Consider the following 16,965-nt stretch of genomic DNA (forward strand, 5'->3'; position numbering starts at 1 on the left):
CACATTGAAAACCAGTCGAATTTGCTTCAAAGAGCATGTTTATGTAAAATTAATGCTGGCAGCGAGCTGCACTTTTTTTTTTTCTAAACGGGAAATGGGTTAAGTACTGGGAGAAGTTGAAGGTGCCTCTGTGAAACTTTGAGGCATTCTGGCCAAGCATGTTGTTAATTTTTTTTTTTTTAAGCACATAAATGTTGAGTTTTTACATACCAGACAATGAAGAAGGGAGAATAGAGGTCTGTACTGCAAAGTACTTGCATTTGGATGAAACCATAGAGTAGTATTAGGACGTGATGCAACCAGAAACGTGGGAAAAGCGCTCGTATTAACGATCTTTTAGTTTAACAGTATCCCTTTCCTTTAGGCTTCTTGACAAGCAACCTGAGATACTACAGGTAGTTGTACAAGGACTGGTTCTATCTAGGTGGTTGTAATTGGCTTTATTCTCAGAAAAAAAAATTAATAGCTTCAGGTAGTCTGAGCAATGGTTTGGAAGAATCTTTATAGGATCTACTTCCATAATATGTACATCCTACATTAGAAGAGTGTTTATCCCATAAATGGTCAGGTGAAATAAGGGTAAGGAATCTACAGTTTTAAGAGTCAATGTTGGGAAAGTTCAGAAAAGTCAAATGTAGCAATTACGTGATTGTGCACTTAATCAGACAATTATTTTTCCATTAAAGATCTCTTCCAAGTATATTGGCAGGTGCAGAATCATAAAGGAGACATAAACGCATTTTTTATAGTCCTAATGTGTAGACAAAGGCTCACACATTGGGAGAGAAGTAGATTAATTCAAAATACCCCTAGCATTACTGTAGTAATTATTCCAAGACCAGTCATCTAATTTTGCAGTCGGGTTCAAAGTAGAAAGAGTAGTGTTTGCATCCAGTAGAAATATGCATATTTGTTCTCCTATGGTTATAGATAACTCTTGTTTTGAAAGTGGTAGCAGATACAATGGCCACCTAGGGAAACCCAAAATCAGAGCTCAGTTTATTGTTTACCAGGTGAGGAGGATCCACATCTCTTAGGAAAGGAATGTGAATCTCACTGCACTGAATGTAAGAGGGCTGGATATAACATGAAGAAGCAGCTTTGTCTGTGGGAGGTAAAAGCCAATCTATTAGTTTCTGACTGGCTCAGAAGCAGATCACAAAGTCTCTCCTGGGAGAGGCTATTATTTGGTTTTCTGTCATTGAAACTGAAGGCATAAGCCTCAGACAGGTCCAGGATGAGTTATATAAAGTCTTGGCAGGCTCTGAGGTCACACAGCGGGCAAAACCATACAGGCTTTTCCTTTCACACATTGGCAAATAAAAAGAGCAAACATAGTTCTATTGGGGGGCAGGGGAAGTCTATATTTCTATGTAAAAACTAAATGCAAAATATATTCTGGAAGACTACTCAGCAAACTGATAGTAGAGGCTGCTCTTGAGTGGGACCTGGATGATGATTTTGTGTCCAATGTTGCTGCATAGTAAATGCATAATAAGTATTCATTGAATGAGTGAATGAATGAAATGTATTTATTGATTTACCATTGAAAACAGTTTCAGGGAGAGTTGGAGCTGAGCAAGTAGTGCTGAATTGCATAGACAATTCATTTAAGAGGTTTGGCAGTGCTGGGGCAGGTTGAAGTTAAAGGGAGTCTATTGTGGCCTTTTATGTCTCACCTCATATTTTATTTTCCAGGGTTTCCTCATACCTTGATATGTTCCCTCAATAATACCTCTTTGGTTCCCATGACCTTCAAACTGCGTATCCCTGGGGATGGCGTTGGCGATAAAAGCATTCGAGGTTGTGAGCAGTATTCAGACAACAAAAGACCATCTTGGAACAAGGATGAAATACCCATAATGAAACCAAAAGAATTCACCATCACCCCCAGCTGTGGCACCATTCGCTCCCAAGGATTTGCTGCTATCAGGGTAAAGTGCACAGCCTTCCAGCACACACAGCCAAGCAGCTGAACTTTCAAATAGCCACTGGAACCACATCCAGGGTTTGTTCTATATACCCGGTGTCAATGGGGAGGAATGCCTCTAATTCATGTGGGAAAGTGGGCCTATAAGAAAATAAACTACCGAGGCAAAAGAAACCAAATACGAATATACTGGGCAGAAGGCCTGACACTGCTCCAGTGGCTTTCCATCAGTCTAGATGTGTTGCCCTCACCAGAATAGTGGATTGTAGTGATTTCTAGTGAAACCACTGCTCTATGCAGATGGCATACCAATCAGTACTAATATAAAAAGATTTAAGGGCTCATTGACAATTAGGTCCTCCTTTCCTTCAGACTCAAAACGTGAATACCAATCAATGTCCAGATTTATGTCAGAGAAGATATCTAGTTGATTCAGATTTTTAATGCAAATCTGGGCTTTATGGTAAATGTGGATGTGATATTCCTAGCAGTGCTTAATATTTAGGTTCACAGAGTGATGCTTTGGTTATGGCTTTGCGGTGCCACCAGCAGAATTATCTCATGGCTAACGGAGAAAGGTTTTACTGTCCCCCTGCGCTTACTTTTTTCTCTCCAAACAGATCTAGACTTAAAATGATTTTATCCTTTCTGGGAAAGAAAAAAGATAAGATTTTATAGCTAAGGTTAATAATTTTCTTTTTAGTCATTATCTGTGAATATTTAACTCAGCTATGGTTTTATCCACAAAATTTGTTTTAAATATTTCATAGTATCCCACCATGAATCCACTCATCCTAAATCTTTTCTGGGAGTTTTTAGCTCTTCCAAGGGCTTCTGCATGGTTCCAGTGAGGTTTGCTATCATACATCATTATAACTTCTCAGGGTTGCTATCTCAGTCTGTTTGGGCCGCTCCCATAAAACATCAGAGACTGGGTTGCTTATAAACAACAGAAATTTATTTCTTACAATTTGAAGGCAAGTAGTCCGAGATCAGGGTCCCAGCGTGGTTGGGTTCTGGTGAAAGCCCTCTTCTCTTCCAGCTTGCAGACTACCAACTTCTCCTCGTGGCCTCACATGGTGGAAGGGGCTGGGGAGCTCTGTGGACCCTCTTTCATAAGGGCACGAATCCTGTTCATGAGGGCTCCCCCCTCACGACCTAACCACAACCCAGCAGCCCTGCCTCCTAATACCATCTCACTGGGGGTCAGGGTTTCAGCATGTGAAGCGGTGAGGACACAGCCATTCAAGTCCTAGCGCTTGCTTGACTCTCCCAGGGAGAAGCACTGCTGCAGCGAATTTATTTATTATTTACCTAGTAACACTCAGCTTACATGTTACCTACCTTCCCCCCCCCAACTTTTTTTTGCCTCTCCCACAAAGTACGGGAAGGTTTTAGAAGACATAGCCTCTATCTAGAATACTTCTGCCAGAACCACTTGTTCTTCTGCCTTTTAACCATAGCTCAGAGACATAAACGAGGCTTAGAGTCACTCGAGGAATCTCTTCATGCTGGGGCACCTGCTTCTCTCCAAATCTGACATGATTTCTTTCTAAATCAATGACTCCATCTTTATTTTATTTTTCCTTTATATTTGGACAAGCTTTCTCCAAGCTTCAGTTTTCCTTCATGATCTGCACTCCAACCACGTCCATGTGGACTCAAATTTGCATCCAATAATTCCCTTTGCAACCAAAAAAAATTTTAATTAGTACTTGATACATAATTTATAGATAGAAAAGCCTTAACCTGTGCTAGAAGCTGTTTTCTAGATTTACAAGCATCTCTTCCAGTACAAATCATTTTAAAGCAATTAAACATTGTAACAAAGCTTCAAAAGCCTAAATGTAACATTTCACAACAGTCAATAAAAACATAGGATGAAATATGCTGGCCAGATACTGTCCTTGGGTAGACCTATCTTTGGAGCTTCCTGTTTTCTGTTCTAATAATGAATATCAGTGGTGGTGGGGCAAGATTTTGGTTTTAAAAAAAGACTGGTTGATCTCTCATGCCATTCTCTGGAACTGACATAGTTATTTCATTTATTTTGCTACAAGAGAAATTTAGCTATAATGTTTTGTCGATGTATGGAATTTTCGTAATTTATATTGCCCAGAGGTATAGAGAACAATTTAAATTGCAGTAATTAAAGTTTGTTTGATGTTGTTCATCCTTTACGGTCATTTTTCCCCTTTTGCTTCTTTAACACAACCTCCTCGGAAATGAGCAGACCTATTGTACTAAAAGCCATTTGGTTTTTAACCTGGCCTTTGAAAAAACTCAGCGTGCCCTGACCTGAAATGTAACTCGTTCAGCTAAAAACGTAAAACGCCATGCATCCCATAATAAAATACTTAGAAGCCGCAGTCATCAGTACGGTCATCCCCCTGGTCTTTTAGAAGAGCAGCTCTTCTCCTTTTTCTTTCCAGGTGACCTTATGCTCCAACACTGTGCAGAAATATGAACTGGCTCTGGTGGTGGATGTGGAGGGCATCGGGGAAGAAGTGCTGGCGCTCCTAATTACAGCGAGGTATCACACTCGCCTGCTTCTCTCTTCCGAGTCTCCCCTGAGTCTGCAGTAACGGACTGCCTGTCTGGACGGCAGCAGGCCTGCCACCAGTTCATGCTGCACTTTGTTCTGCTTTCCTGGGAAGGGAGGCTGAATCTGATATTCAAATGACAAAACTTTAAAACAGCAGAGATACCTTTGATGGAGATAAGAGAAGGGATGTGTGTGTTTTGCAGTGTTAAGAATAATGGCGCTCTCTGTTCTTTGACTTTCTGACTTCCCAAGTATATAACTAAAAGGGTTTTAGCAGGAAGAGGAGGTGAGCAGTTGCTGTTTTTTATTTTTATCTTTAAATACAGTATTCCAGAGTTATGCAGCAAGAGTAGTGCTCACAATCCTGCAGGGGAAGATTCATTTAGCAAGGCAGTCCTGCTTCAGGACACTGTCGCTATGACTTGAAAGCAGGCTACAGGCTGTACCCCCAAATGACGCCCTCTCTAACAATATAAATGCCTCAGAACCATCACCCACTTCTCCCTTTTTTAACAAAGGCAGCAGTAGGCTCTGGAATCAGGTTAAAGTCCTGGCTTTTTTTGTTGACCATGTCTCCTTGACCAAGTTACAGTCTTTCCAAGGGTAGTGTGTCACCTACTGATGATGACAGTGATCCCCAATGAAATCATGGGCCACACTCTTGCCGAAGCAAACAGGTGTCCAGATCTGGGACTTTAGAGTATATATGTGAAAATGCCACCTAAAGGAAAAAGAACAAATTATTTAGTAAAACTCTAGTAATATATCAATTCCTAGAATTTAGGTCCGTCATGAATCTTAGGAAGATGTACCTTAAAGAAGGTGCAGATGTGCTAGGAAGTGGGGACATCATAATGGACACCATTTCATGTGCCTTGGGCTTGGACAAAGTCAGAGGGCAGCCCTAAAAGAACTTGAAGGTCAAGGTCTTGCTGTGACCTATGTAGTATTCCTTCTAAAGATTCAACTAATTTGTTTGTTTAAAAACAGCACAAAGTCTTTCATCTGGTCCTCTCTATACCCAGGTTTGCCTTTTTGTCTAGTCTTGCATTTCTTTTCAATGTGGGTTTATTCTGACACTTTCCAGACTCTTTTCCCTGAAGCTATCAATCAGAAATCCTGAATGTAAAAAAAATAAAAAAGGTCCTAAGAGGCTATGTGATTTCTACCATGTATGTTCTGTGACCCAAGTCAAATACTATAAACCCACTCAGCCACAGTGTTTCAGGTAGTAAAGGATTAGCTTTATGAAAGTCGTTGGGTCAACCAACAACTTTTATTCTAGATAAAAATGAATACTCATCCCAGGTGAAGCCCTAAGCTTTGGGGTTAACAAGTCTCCCATGTCATTACTTTAGTGTAATCTGCAGGAACTGCTCGAATACTTCCAACAGAAGAGTTGCTTTAGCACTTGCTCCCTAAAGTAGCTTTATCAGAGAGCCAGGAATGACGGCTTGCCAGCCCCCATCACATGTTAATTGTCTCTTACTGGGCTGTTCCCTGGCACTGTGCTGTGACCTTCATTCACGTTATCTCCTGTATCTCCCACAACACCTGAAGAAGAGTTAATGATGCTAATGGCAATCCTTAGAACTGCCTTCATTTTACCAATAAGCAAGATGGGACCCCAGGAGGGAAAGCGTCTTGTTCAGGGTTGAACTCGGTAAGGACAGTATCTGAACCTGGCTCTGACTGATTCAGACGCCAGTAATCCTCACCATTGCACTATGTTGTGACAGTGCAGCCAGGCAGGTCGGATGTTGAGATCCACAGATACAAAATAAAACCCAAGTCACCTAATAATAGACCAGTTGCACACACAGGGCCTCAATTCCTCCCTCTCTGGCACACAACTCTCCCTCCCTCGCCCCCAGCACACCCCCTCCATACTGAGCACCATTGTCACAGTGCCACTTCTGGGTCAAGCAGCTGCCTGAGCCTACTGATTTGAGACAGCTGTTCTGCAGAGGCATTAGAATTATTACCATTATTTAAATGGTGTGAGCTATTGCTAGTCCTCAGGGGATTCTGACTGGTCCAAAGTGTCACAGCTAGTTAGGACCCCATGCTGGTGGAATTGGCCCTGTTTGCCATGGAAACAGATCCACTACCCTAAGGAACTTGTACTGTGGGGGCCCCTTGCCAAAGGGAGTCCAAATCAGAAAAACAATGGAAATGTTAGTCATTATCCACAGAAGACAGCTGTTTAAGGAGTCCTGCTTCTAGCCCTTTTTTGATTAAAAAATGGTGACGGGGGCCTAAGGAAGAGTGATGACAGGAGGAAGATTTGAAAATGATTAATGTATTAGAGAAAACCATGACAGTGACTGTCGTGTTTAACCCGGGACTCTGTTCTCCATATGTGAACAGCTCTCTAGTCTTTTAAATTCTTTAATGGGTTCTTTCCTTTGAGCAGGTGTGTTGTCCCTACCCTCCAAGTGGTAAATACGGAGGTGGATTTCGGGCGCTGCTTCCTGAAGTACCCGTATGAGAAGTCGGTCCAGCTTGTCAATCATCATGACCTCCCGGGATGCTACGAGCTCCTGCCTCAGGTGAGTTACTTTATCCTTTTTCAGTGTCGATTTTTCTTCAGTTGGATTCTCTCGACGAGAGAGATTCCTAAACACATGACCTTATATAATTCTGACTTTTAACCCTGGGATAATCTGGGGATGGGGTTATAAAGCCACAGCTGCATTGTCCACCTGCATGAATGAGCAGCTGCAGGTATAAATAAGTTGTTACTTTCTCAGGAAAATTGCTTTTGATAAAGAAATAAAGGGTCAGCTAGGCCAACATGCAAAAGTAGCACCTGCAAATAACTGCCTGTGAATTAACCATACACGGGAAATGAGGCAGAACTAGGAGTTTTCATCTATGTCTCCGGCTGTGGCTTGACCAGCTTCACTAGGATATAGTAATGCAATATTCATAAAAGGACTTGTTGGACTAGAAGGTTAGAGGTAATATAGGAATGAGAAAGAAAGCATTTCCTCTTAATGTTTTATGAAGTAGATCTGTCCATATGCCACTACACCTAGCTAGGTGGGACAGTAAGCAGTCAAACGCACATGGATAATGGATTTAAAAAGATCTCTACAGCCTAGAGTTTAGGAAGGTTCCCAATGAGATGCAGTTTACCAAGAATGCATTGGGGTTTAAAACTCAGTTCTGTAAGTACAGTACTCTGATAAAAATGTATACAAACAAAATCAAATGGGGGTTTTATTGGCTACAAGTTCAAAATGAGTTAAAAGACCAAATGAAGGCCACAGAACTAAGGCGAGACTAGATTACATCAGAGAAACAGTGTTCAGCTAAAGGAAGGAGATGGCCCCTGGTCAAAGCAGTGCCAGAATTTTGTCTTCAGATCTTGACATTGTATTTTTTGTAATAGACACTTGAAAAAAAAGATGAATTGTATTTAGAGTAACCAGAATGGCAATCTACATCATCCAGAAATCCAAGTCACATGAGAGCAAGCATATGTTTAATCTGGAACAGACAAGATTTAACCAGGACAAAATAGCTACCCCTCACTAGCCAAAGGGCTATTATGTAAAAGAGGGAGAGTTATTCTGTGGGCTTCTCTGAGACAAAACCAGAATCCAGGGGTGGGGGTGACAGGAGATGCATTTCTAACTTTCAGATGCTTAACAGCGGAACAGGCTATCCCTGTGCAGTGCACGGTCATCTCAAGAACTCAGAGCAGAGCCTGCATCTGGGCCGATGGGGGCTCTATTTCTGCACAACTAGGCTGGGGAAAGGGTGAGGCACTTTGCTTGAACACAAAATTTAAGGGGAGCCAAGAAACTCAGTAATCAAATAATATTTTCATGCCATATTTTAAGAAATCAAAATCAATGTGAAAAATCCATGATGAACAAAATATCAAAACTTCAAATAAAGACAGAATCAGTATTACTGATTTCCCTTTGCCTCAAACTCCAACAGAATCAGTATTACTGATTTCCCTTTGCCTCAAACTCCAGGCTGAACAATGTGCTACTGCAGAGGGATGTCGAGTTAGATTAGGCCACGTTAAACCGTGGGGTGCTCCAGACCGGTAAAACCTGCATGCTCTGTCTTCTCGAGCTGAGGGTCTGAGAAGTGTTTCCCAGAATTACCTAAACTTATTTGGCTATGGAGTTTTGTTTTTTTTTTTGAAGAATTTTTGGGATCGATTTTATTTAGGCTTCTCACAGTGGTTAGAGCACAGAAAATGCATCACCAAGACTATCCAGAAAAGTCTGACCAGCTGAATCTTATTGCTTAAAATACACACATTCACAGCAACTGACAAATGGTGAAGTGCCTCATGTAGGAATGTGTCAGCATTTGCAAATCTTCCGACCGTAGCACCAAACCCTCGACCAACCCTTTCCTTCTTATTCCCCTGGAAAACCAGACTAAATCAAATCTGCCTGGTCCCCTAACCAGTCTCAACTCCCATTTCCATCTCTTCCCACACAGAGTAGCCTCCTACAGCAGGGGCCAGACTGTGACTGCTGGAATTGGGCCCAGCTCCACCAGTGCCATTTTCTTCACGTGCCCTTAGGGTAGGACACTGCAGCAAACCCAGCAGTTGACACTCAGACCAGTTCCCCACTCTAACTGGGAAAGGAAATTTGAGAGGGCCAGAATTCATCCATTTGATAGTTAACTGAAGAAGGATTCATTTTAGTAAAACTTGATCTCCTTGGAGACACTTCAGTGAGTTGTTTGGGACTTAAAAAAATGATGGAAAGCAAGGCATCTGCGGGCTACTGACACGCTCCTGCCTCCTCTCGCCTACTCCCGCCACACACCGGCCTGCTTGCACGCGCTGGACCTCTGCAGAGGGAGGCAAGCCCTGCAGTGTCTACCAAACCTTTTCGGCAGTTCTGGGCAGAGCTGACGTCTGGGCCACAGCTAGGCCAAGCTTTTCACTGAAGATCCGGTTAAGCTTCCGTTTGAATTCCACCTTAACCTTCTGTCCCCTGTGGTTGTGGACACTCCCCAGGGGCTAATGCAGAGGACCAGGAACAGCTGAGGGAGGCAAACAGATTCAGAGCAAATTGCATTGATGGGTGTAGTAAAACCTCTGCTTTGAGCGCAGACGCTGGAGACTGCCGTCAACAATGCTGCTGAATACACCCGAGCATGTAGTCAGACATTCGTTCAGTAAACAGTAAATGCGTAAAATAAATTACCTTGAGAGGGCCGTATTAGCTACAAATGTGCAGTTAATATAAGCAGAATGGCTGCCATTCAAATATATTCACAAAAACCAGGGCTATGGCCTCAAAATGGACAGACAGCCAGGTTCTCCCAAAAGTCACTGTGTATGGACTTCACTTTGGTCAACATGGATTTTGGTTTTGTGGACTCCAAACTTAGACACTCGTTCACCTCACAGCCTTGGATTTGTGTGTGTGTGTGTGTGTGTGTGTGTGTGTGTGTGGGTGTGTGTGTGTATTTTTTCCTTTCTTAACCATAAAGTGAAACCTAGTCTGAATATCATCATTAAAGAGTCAGGAAAGAATTGAACTCTGCATGTGAACAAGCTGGGCAGGGAATGTTAGTTCTGGCGATTTGCTTTCTACAGTCAAATTCTTCCTGTCAAAGCTCAACTGGTTGTCTGAGGCCGATGTGCAGGCATAAGGGCCCTGGTGTCCTTCTGGACGGCTGCCCTCACACCCGCCCCGGCCCCCTTGGACTCTGCATACACTATAGCAGTTAGTTACCCCAGTCACGGGGTTGGGGGACAGGGAGTAGGCAGATAACCAAGGCGTTATTTCCAAATGGTTAGTTTAGAAAAGAAAAAAAAAATGTCTTGGGCAAGTGCAGTGTGCGAGCCAGGCTGTGGGGCTGCCCTTCCTCAGGGCCCGTCGCTGCCTCATTTGTTCATTGCGACATACAGGCCCACAGACCATGTGCTTGGGATGGGGGAGGGCCCTCGCCACCTATGTGCACAGACCAAAGGGCAGAGCTGCGGAGAGCTACGCCTCCATCTGCACCACAGCTTAGGCCCTCCTCTGCAACCCGCAGAAGGCGCAGAGATCGCCCTGCCCAAGCCGCTACATGAACTCTCTCCTCTGCCTCAGCTGCAGCCAGGCTCTTCGAAGGCTAGCTTTGGAAAGAGCCATAAACTTGCCTTTTCTAGAACAGAAGAATTCTTGCCTGCCCACTGGTAAAGTTATTGTTTTCAGCTTGCTTTGGTTTTTTGGTTTATTTTGTTTTTTAAAGAAAAATCAAAGAGAAGGCAGTATAATCTTCTACACCTGAACCAGTCGGCAGCCAGCCAGAACCTGCTGGGCAGGACCCCTCAAGGATGCACAGTGATGCATCGATCTCATCATCTGGAATTTGAGAATGCAGCAAGCCCCGTTCCAGCCTACCACACAACTGCCCGTCAGCTCTCAGCCTCCCACAGGATTAAGTCTAGTTCTGGCTCTGCAGACACTGGCGGCGAGGGCGACATCCCCTGGGCCTCCGTGGGCTTCCTTCTCTGGCCATGGGATTTTTAAAGCTTTATTTGTGGTTATTGTCATTGCATAAAAGCTAGTGATATACTGCAGAACCAGGTTCTGGGCAGCACACCTTGGTAGACACTGAACAACATTCATTCATTCATTCATTTATTCACCTACCTATTTCACCATTTAAAAAACATGGACTGAGCATATATTCTAGTCCAGAAAGTGGATGTGTACTGAGAAAAAACCCAGGTCGTGCCCTAAGAAGTTTACAGCCTGTGGTGAAGATGGACAGACAGATAGTGCATGCTATGGAAAAGGACTACACAACCTGCCCTGGGGACAGGGCGAAAGCTCTGACTCTAGAGCACTGGAGATGCCCGGGGCATTTGGGGTGAGCATGCAGGCAGGTCAAAGGGAACGGGCGCTCCAGGAGGAGGAAACACAGTGCAAAGGGTCAGCTATGGGAAGCAACAGCATGTGTTCAGGAAATACCAGTGGCCTCTGTTGATGGAGCACAAATGGACAAGGTGGTGGGGAGCAAAGCATGAAAGCATAGAGGGCCAGGCTAAGGAAGGTGACCACGGGAAGCTGTTGTCCTGAACTAATTCACATTGTAGATAATTTCTGAATCTTGCTGGTTGTACACTTTGAATTGGGGGCCTTATGCATACCCCACTTAACCAAACTTCCTTTTGGCAGAATTGAGGTTGCTTGTCCCCACGTACTTGCTTGAATGATGATACATTTCTAAAGACCCCGCAAGGACACAGGATGTTTGTTTTGAAATAATCTAATATGCTATTGATTTCATCCCATGCCAGGGGCTTGCTCATTCCTCTGGCTTGTCTCTCCTACCAGGTGTATGAGGACGCGCCCGCCGTGTTGCTCTCCAGCCCCAGGCCCTCTGGAATCATCCCTCCCCGCAGCACCATTCACATACCTCTGGCCTTGGAGACCCAGGTCACTGGGGAGCACAGATCCACAGTTTATATCTCAATCTTTGGGAGCCAGGACCCCCCTATGGTAGGAGTCAGTTTTCAGAATTGCAGTTAAAATTGCTGTACTTCCTACCAAACATTTCAAACCTCTGCATTTAAGGCACGCACCATATTTGCATATCCTCCAGTTGCTTATAGTTCTAGAGTTCTACAGTTGTCACTCTACAGTGGTAAAAAAACTAGCAACGTGTTACATTGGGAATCTATTTGCAGATACATCCAAATGTAGTAGTGTTTTGTGGCACTTGGTCTTAAACTCCTATCAGGAGTTTTTACACTCCTGACCCTTTTCTAGACCTGTTAATCAGAGTCTCTGAGGGGAGAGCAGGTCTGCATGTTTAACAATCTCCTCAGCTGTCCCTGGTGCAAAGCTGGCCTTGGGCATCACTAGCTTGCTGCATGTGGCTCTGAGGTTGGTGTCACCCATTGCCCACTGGACCTTTTCCTGTATATTGACTGGACTCATTGCCCAAAAAATCTACTGAAGCTGTGAAGAGAAGTAGCCTCCCTCCAAGTGTGGGAAAAGGAAGACATGGAAAGCTCTCTGATGCTTGAGCTGAGTGAAAGGATGAATCTTGAATCTTGAAGGACGTTACCTAATGGTCTGTGTATTCCTAGACATTTGGTTTACTTGGAAGCTGGGCGATGCCAGCGTACAATTGTTTGAAGTGACTCTGATTACTTGGCGAGTAGAATAAATTAGAATTTTGCTTTTATCTCTACTATATGAGATGCCATAGATAAACCTCCTGACTTATAAAGCAGCATCACAAAGGCAGGTGAGTCCAAGAGGTGCTGCTGGTCCAGGTTCCCTGCTTGCCCACCCTGTGCCCACCCTGCAGAAATGTAGCTCATGAGATGGTCATTTGTTGAGCAGGCAGCACTTTATGAAAGAAGGCCCCTTTTCTCAGGTAGATACAGTGCCTGGCCGAGAGCACAGGGTGAGGGTAGCAGACCAAGGTGGATTTCAATCCCCAGCTTGTACTGCTGTGCGCAGTGGATGGCTCTGTGAGCCTCTAGAAGCAACAGAACGGGACTCAGTCCAGCCACTTCTGACTCTGTAGTGCTAGTCCTTAGCCCTGTGCTAAGTATTTTTGAGGCCTGAGTGCCAGGGGGCATATAGAGGAATGTTACTCTGGTTTCCCCTCAGTGCGAAGCTCTGAGCTGACATAAGGAAGCAAATCATCCTTCTTGGGGGAGAAATTCCACATTGAATTCACAGATCTGACCAGCATAGCGAGCCTTGTGTCCTGCTGGCCATAGTACTAGGGAAAAGGGATGTCAGTTCTCATAAGTATCCTTTTATGCCCCTGCTTTTTATTAAAGTGGTGGCCAGAAGCTTGTTTCAATTGATTTTAAAGGCCTACCATTTTCAGCTCTTCCTGTATTCTTTCTCTCTCTGGAAACACAGGTATGTCACTTAAGGAGCGTTGGAGAAGGCCCAGTTATCTACATTCATCCCACTCAAGTTGATTTTGGCAATATTTATGTCCTAAAGGACTCCTCCAGGATTCTCAGCCTATCTAACCAGGCCTTCATCCCTGCATCATTTCAGGCACGCATGGTGAGTAGACTGTGGGACTGTCGTGTGATGAAAATACAGCTTTGCCTAAGTCTTATAGGTAGTGGCCCTATTTTTGTAACATGCCTTTGAAATGATCACCAGAAGCAAAGATTTACGTGGTTCAACTGCATTAAACTGTCGTTCTCATCCCCAATTCTTTTTGTTGACTAAGAAACACAATATGCATGTAGTTCGGTAAACCAGCAACTACATTTACTAATAATCTCAGTTCAGGAAGATGCTTCAGAGATCTCCTTACTCAACTGTACCTAAGCCCAGCCCCACACCTCCAGAAAACCCCTTTTAAATGTCTCTGTAACTGAAAATACCTCCTTATATTTAATTTGAACCCTTTTGGCTACAAATTTGTTTGTATACTTATTCTATTTTTTTCTCTTTTCCATCGTCAATATTTTAATGTAGTTTATAAGGATATAGGAAATAATAAGACAGTATTTGCCATAAGTAGAAATTAAAGAAAACAGTGAAATGGACAGATATAAAATGGTTCTAGAAATGAGTCCATCTTATTTCTGTGTACTTTGTAATGATATTTAAATCTGATAGTCTTCTATAAGCTAACTTTTTAACAAATAATAACTTTTTTTGCAGAATTTAGGAATTTCTAACCCAGTAATTAGAAAATTCTTGATTTTAGAAAAATTTGCTAAATTTAATATAAAATTTTAAATAGTATACCCTTCTCCTATCTTCAAATTATTGACAAATGAATGCTAACATTTGGTTTCAGCATTTATCAGATATTTCTGAAAAATAAAATATTAATTTTGTAAGTCACTATCAGAATGAACAGGGTCTTAGTTTTTTGCTGACTTGCGACAGCTCCTCAGTGTCATTGCTCCTAATTAGCAGCCATTTATCATTACCAGTATTTCTTTTTATTATCATTTGTTCTTACTCCTTGAAAAGGCAGCCATTTCCTGTGCAGTCATTGCTCATTTAACATGAGGTTAAGACACAACACCACTCTTGCTCCAGTGCCTTAATCTTGTGTAAAAATTAACATGTAATAATGCGTAAAGAAAAATCCTGTAGAAAATATGCCTTTGCTAGTCTTTATCCAATGAATTGATGCGTTTGGTGGAAAGCATGGGAATTGACAGGTCGGGTGGAATTGCTTAGGAAGTACGGCTTCCAGTTTAGATTTCTACGTGCAGAGTTCAGAGTGGGGGAGGAAGAGAGTCAGATGGCCTGGCCAGGGTGGTGAGAGGTGGGCACTGGAGGGGCCTAGCTGATTACAGAGGAAGTGTCACCTACACCCTGGGCCCTTGTGATCTCCCAGGGCGGAAATCAAGAGATTGCCAGACACCAATGTAAACAGAGAGAAAGTTTTATTGAGCTTCTGCACAAGGGAAGCAACACTGGGAAAAGGAAGAAATGGGGGGGTTCCCCGAGAAAAGCCTGGGCAGGGGTTCTAAAGGGAGTCAGGTGGGGAAATAGCTATGTCTAGGCACGTAGAGGCCGAGGTTTCTTGGCACCTGGTCACTTGGGCTACATGTCTCTTTAGCATGTTCATTAGCATGTTAAATCTCCACCCTGGGGTGTGGTTTTTAGCATCTTAATGAAGAAAAGGATATACAGGGGCGCTTTTGAGCCTGACTGCCCCTGCGGCACCAAAAGAAAAGTCCTCCGGCCCTTTGTAAGAGGGTCCTTGTCTTAATGTTGGTCATTCTCCCTGGGGCTGGTGTCCTTGGGGAACTTATCTAAGTATTAGCTGCTATGGCCTGTTTGTTGAACCCCACTGACTCAACTGTAGGAGGCTGCCTCCCTGTCTCAGGAAGAGATGGGCAGAGGCCACAACACTGCTTAGTACAAATATAGCAACTGTTTCCTTTCCTACCGCCTCCCTTTTCGTTCTCAGATGTCTCCAGATTTCACTTTTTTATGGCAACTTTTGGAACCTTTCAAGAAAAAAAAAAGCAGGTCAAGGATCTGTTGTTTTTACTAATATAGCGTCTATAGTGCATGACCCAGCTAGTTAATGAAATGGGACTTTTTCTTTTCCACAAAAGTTTCATGATTCCATCTTTTGATTCTTTAATATCATCTTAAATTATTTTTTAAAATCAGTTTTAAGGAGCCAAATGTATGATATAAGTGATCTGCTGTAGAATATGTTTTTCCCTCAGTCCTCACTTGGAAAACTGGTGTTTATTGAGTTAATTGCCCCGAACACATCAAAGCTGTTTCAAAGGTAATTCTCATTGGTGAAAATTAAACCGTTCATATTTCGACTGGGATTTTTGATGGATTTCCTAGTAAATTCTGTATGTGTTAATACTATGGAAATTGAATTATACCAACTTAGAAATTAAACACAATGGTTAATTTCAAGTTGATGTGTCGTACTGAACGTGCAGATTCATTCATACTGAAATTACTAAGCATTAGGAGAGAGTTTCAATTAATAGTTGCTTGTTCTCTAAGCCTACAGCTCAGTACCCAGGTAAGTGGTAGTTAAATATTTATTGCATTTAATTTCTAGCTCACTGAGAAATAAGTAGGGTCAAGGACACATTCATTTCTTCTGTTATTACTATGAATTCAGGTCGGGAAGTTTTTCTCTTTTCCTCTGGCCGCCCTGACAGGAGGGGTAGTTCTCTGTCCTCTTTTCGCTGTCAGCCCTCCCTGGACGTGGCACCACTGTCAGCCTTCTGTCACGCTCAGCCATGTGCATGGCACACGCATCAGGGCAAACATGTGATTAGATTCTCCCTTAGCAAGAAACATCTGTTTGTTATCAGCTGGAGGGGTCAGGAGATGGGCAGCTGGAAGCCCACCTTCACCGTGACGATGGGAAAATAAATGACACTTAGAGCAATTTTGAATTTCTCAGAAATAAAGGCTATACAAAAAAATGATTTTTTAATAAAAACTGAAGTATAATGTAGTATACTGAAGTATACTCTTAGTATAATGTAGACTGAAGAAACACTGAAGATTATATATATATATATTTTTTTCCATTAAAGCTTAACTTACCCTGAGAGTAAAAAAAAAAAAAAATTGGTTAGTGAAAGAAGAGTGTTCTGTGACCTGGACTATTTACTTTAGAATGCCTGGAAAACCAGCCTCCCTAAAGGTTTCCAATTGCTGATTTATTTGAATTAAGCCTAAGGGCGCAAAACAATAGAACGAGTCACCTCTGGTTTGGAGGGGTAAAAAATATCAGAATGTGAGAGCCAAGCACAAAAGGCCCTTTGGGCAAGAATTTGTGGGTTCTGCTTGTACACACAGTGCTCCTTCAGGAAGACAGATGCCTCTCTCTGGGTGACTGCAGAAATGAGGGCGAGAATATGGTGGTTTCCCCCCAGGCCCTGGGACCTCAGCACTGGGCTGGAAGACAGATGCCTATTCGCATGGGTGAAGCAAGTGCATTGCTCAGCATTTGTTTGGAAGCATCTGGAATTCTTTTCCTTTTACTCTTGGCTTTTATTCAGCCTCGG

General features: G+C 42.9%; 1 protein-coding gene across 18 annotated transcripts in view; it reads left to right on the plus strand.

The window, feature by feature from the left end:
• Nucleotides 1–16,965, plus strand: part of HYDIN (HYDIN axonemal central pair apparatus protein) — a 335,404-nt gene that overhangs the window by 149,696 nt on the left and 168,743 nt on the right. For all 18 annotated transcript variants that reach the window (XR_005650472.1, XM_039852028.1, XM_039852026.1 and 15 more), the window contains 5 exons: nt 1,699–1,934; nt 4,363–4,463; nt 6,892–7,027; nt 11,795–11,959; nt 13,346–13,498. Coding sequence is in view for 17 of the 18 variants with exons in the window: in XM_039852028.1 (XP_039707962.1) it covers nt 1,699–1,934; nt 4,363–4,463; nt 6,892–7,027; nt 11,795–11,959; nt 13,346–13,498 (791 nt within the window). In the remaining variant the exon portion in view is untranslated. The remainder of the gene's footprint in view (nt 1–1,698; nt 1,935–4,362; nt 4,464–6,891; nt 7,028–11,794; nt 11,960–13,345; nt 13,499–16,965) is intronic.

This window comes from Pteropus medius, unplaced genomic scaffold (assembly GCF_902729225.1).
Source record: "Pteropus medius unplaced genomic scaffold, Ma_sr-lr_union100, whole genome shotgun sequence".
In the NCBI taxonomy this organism is placed as follows: domain Eukaryota; kingdom Metazoa; phylum Chordata; class Mammalia; order Chiroptera; family Pteropodidae; genus Pteropus; species Pteropus medius.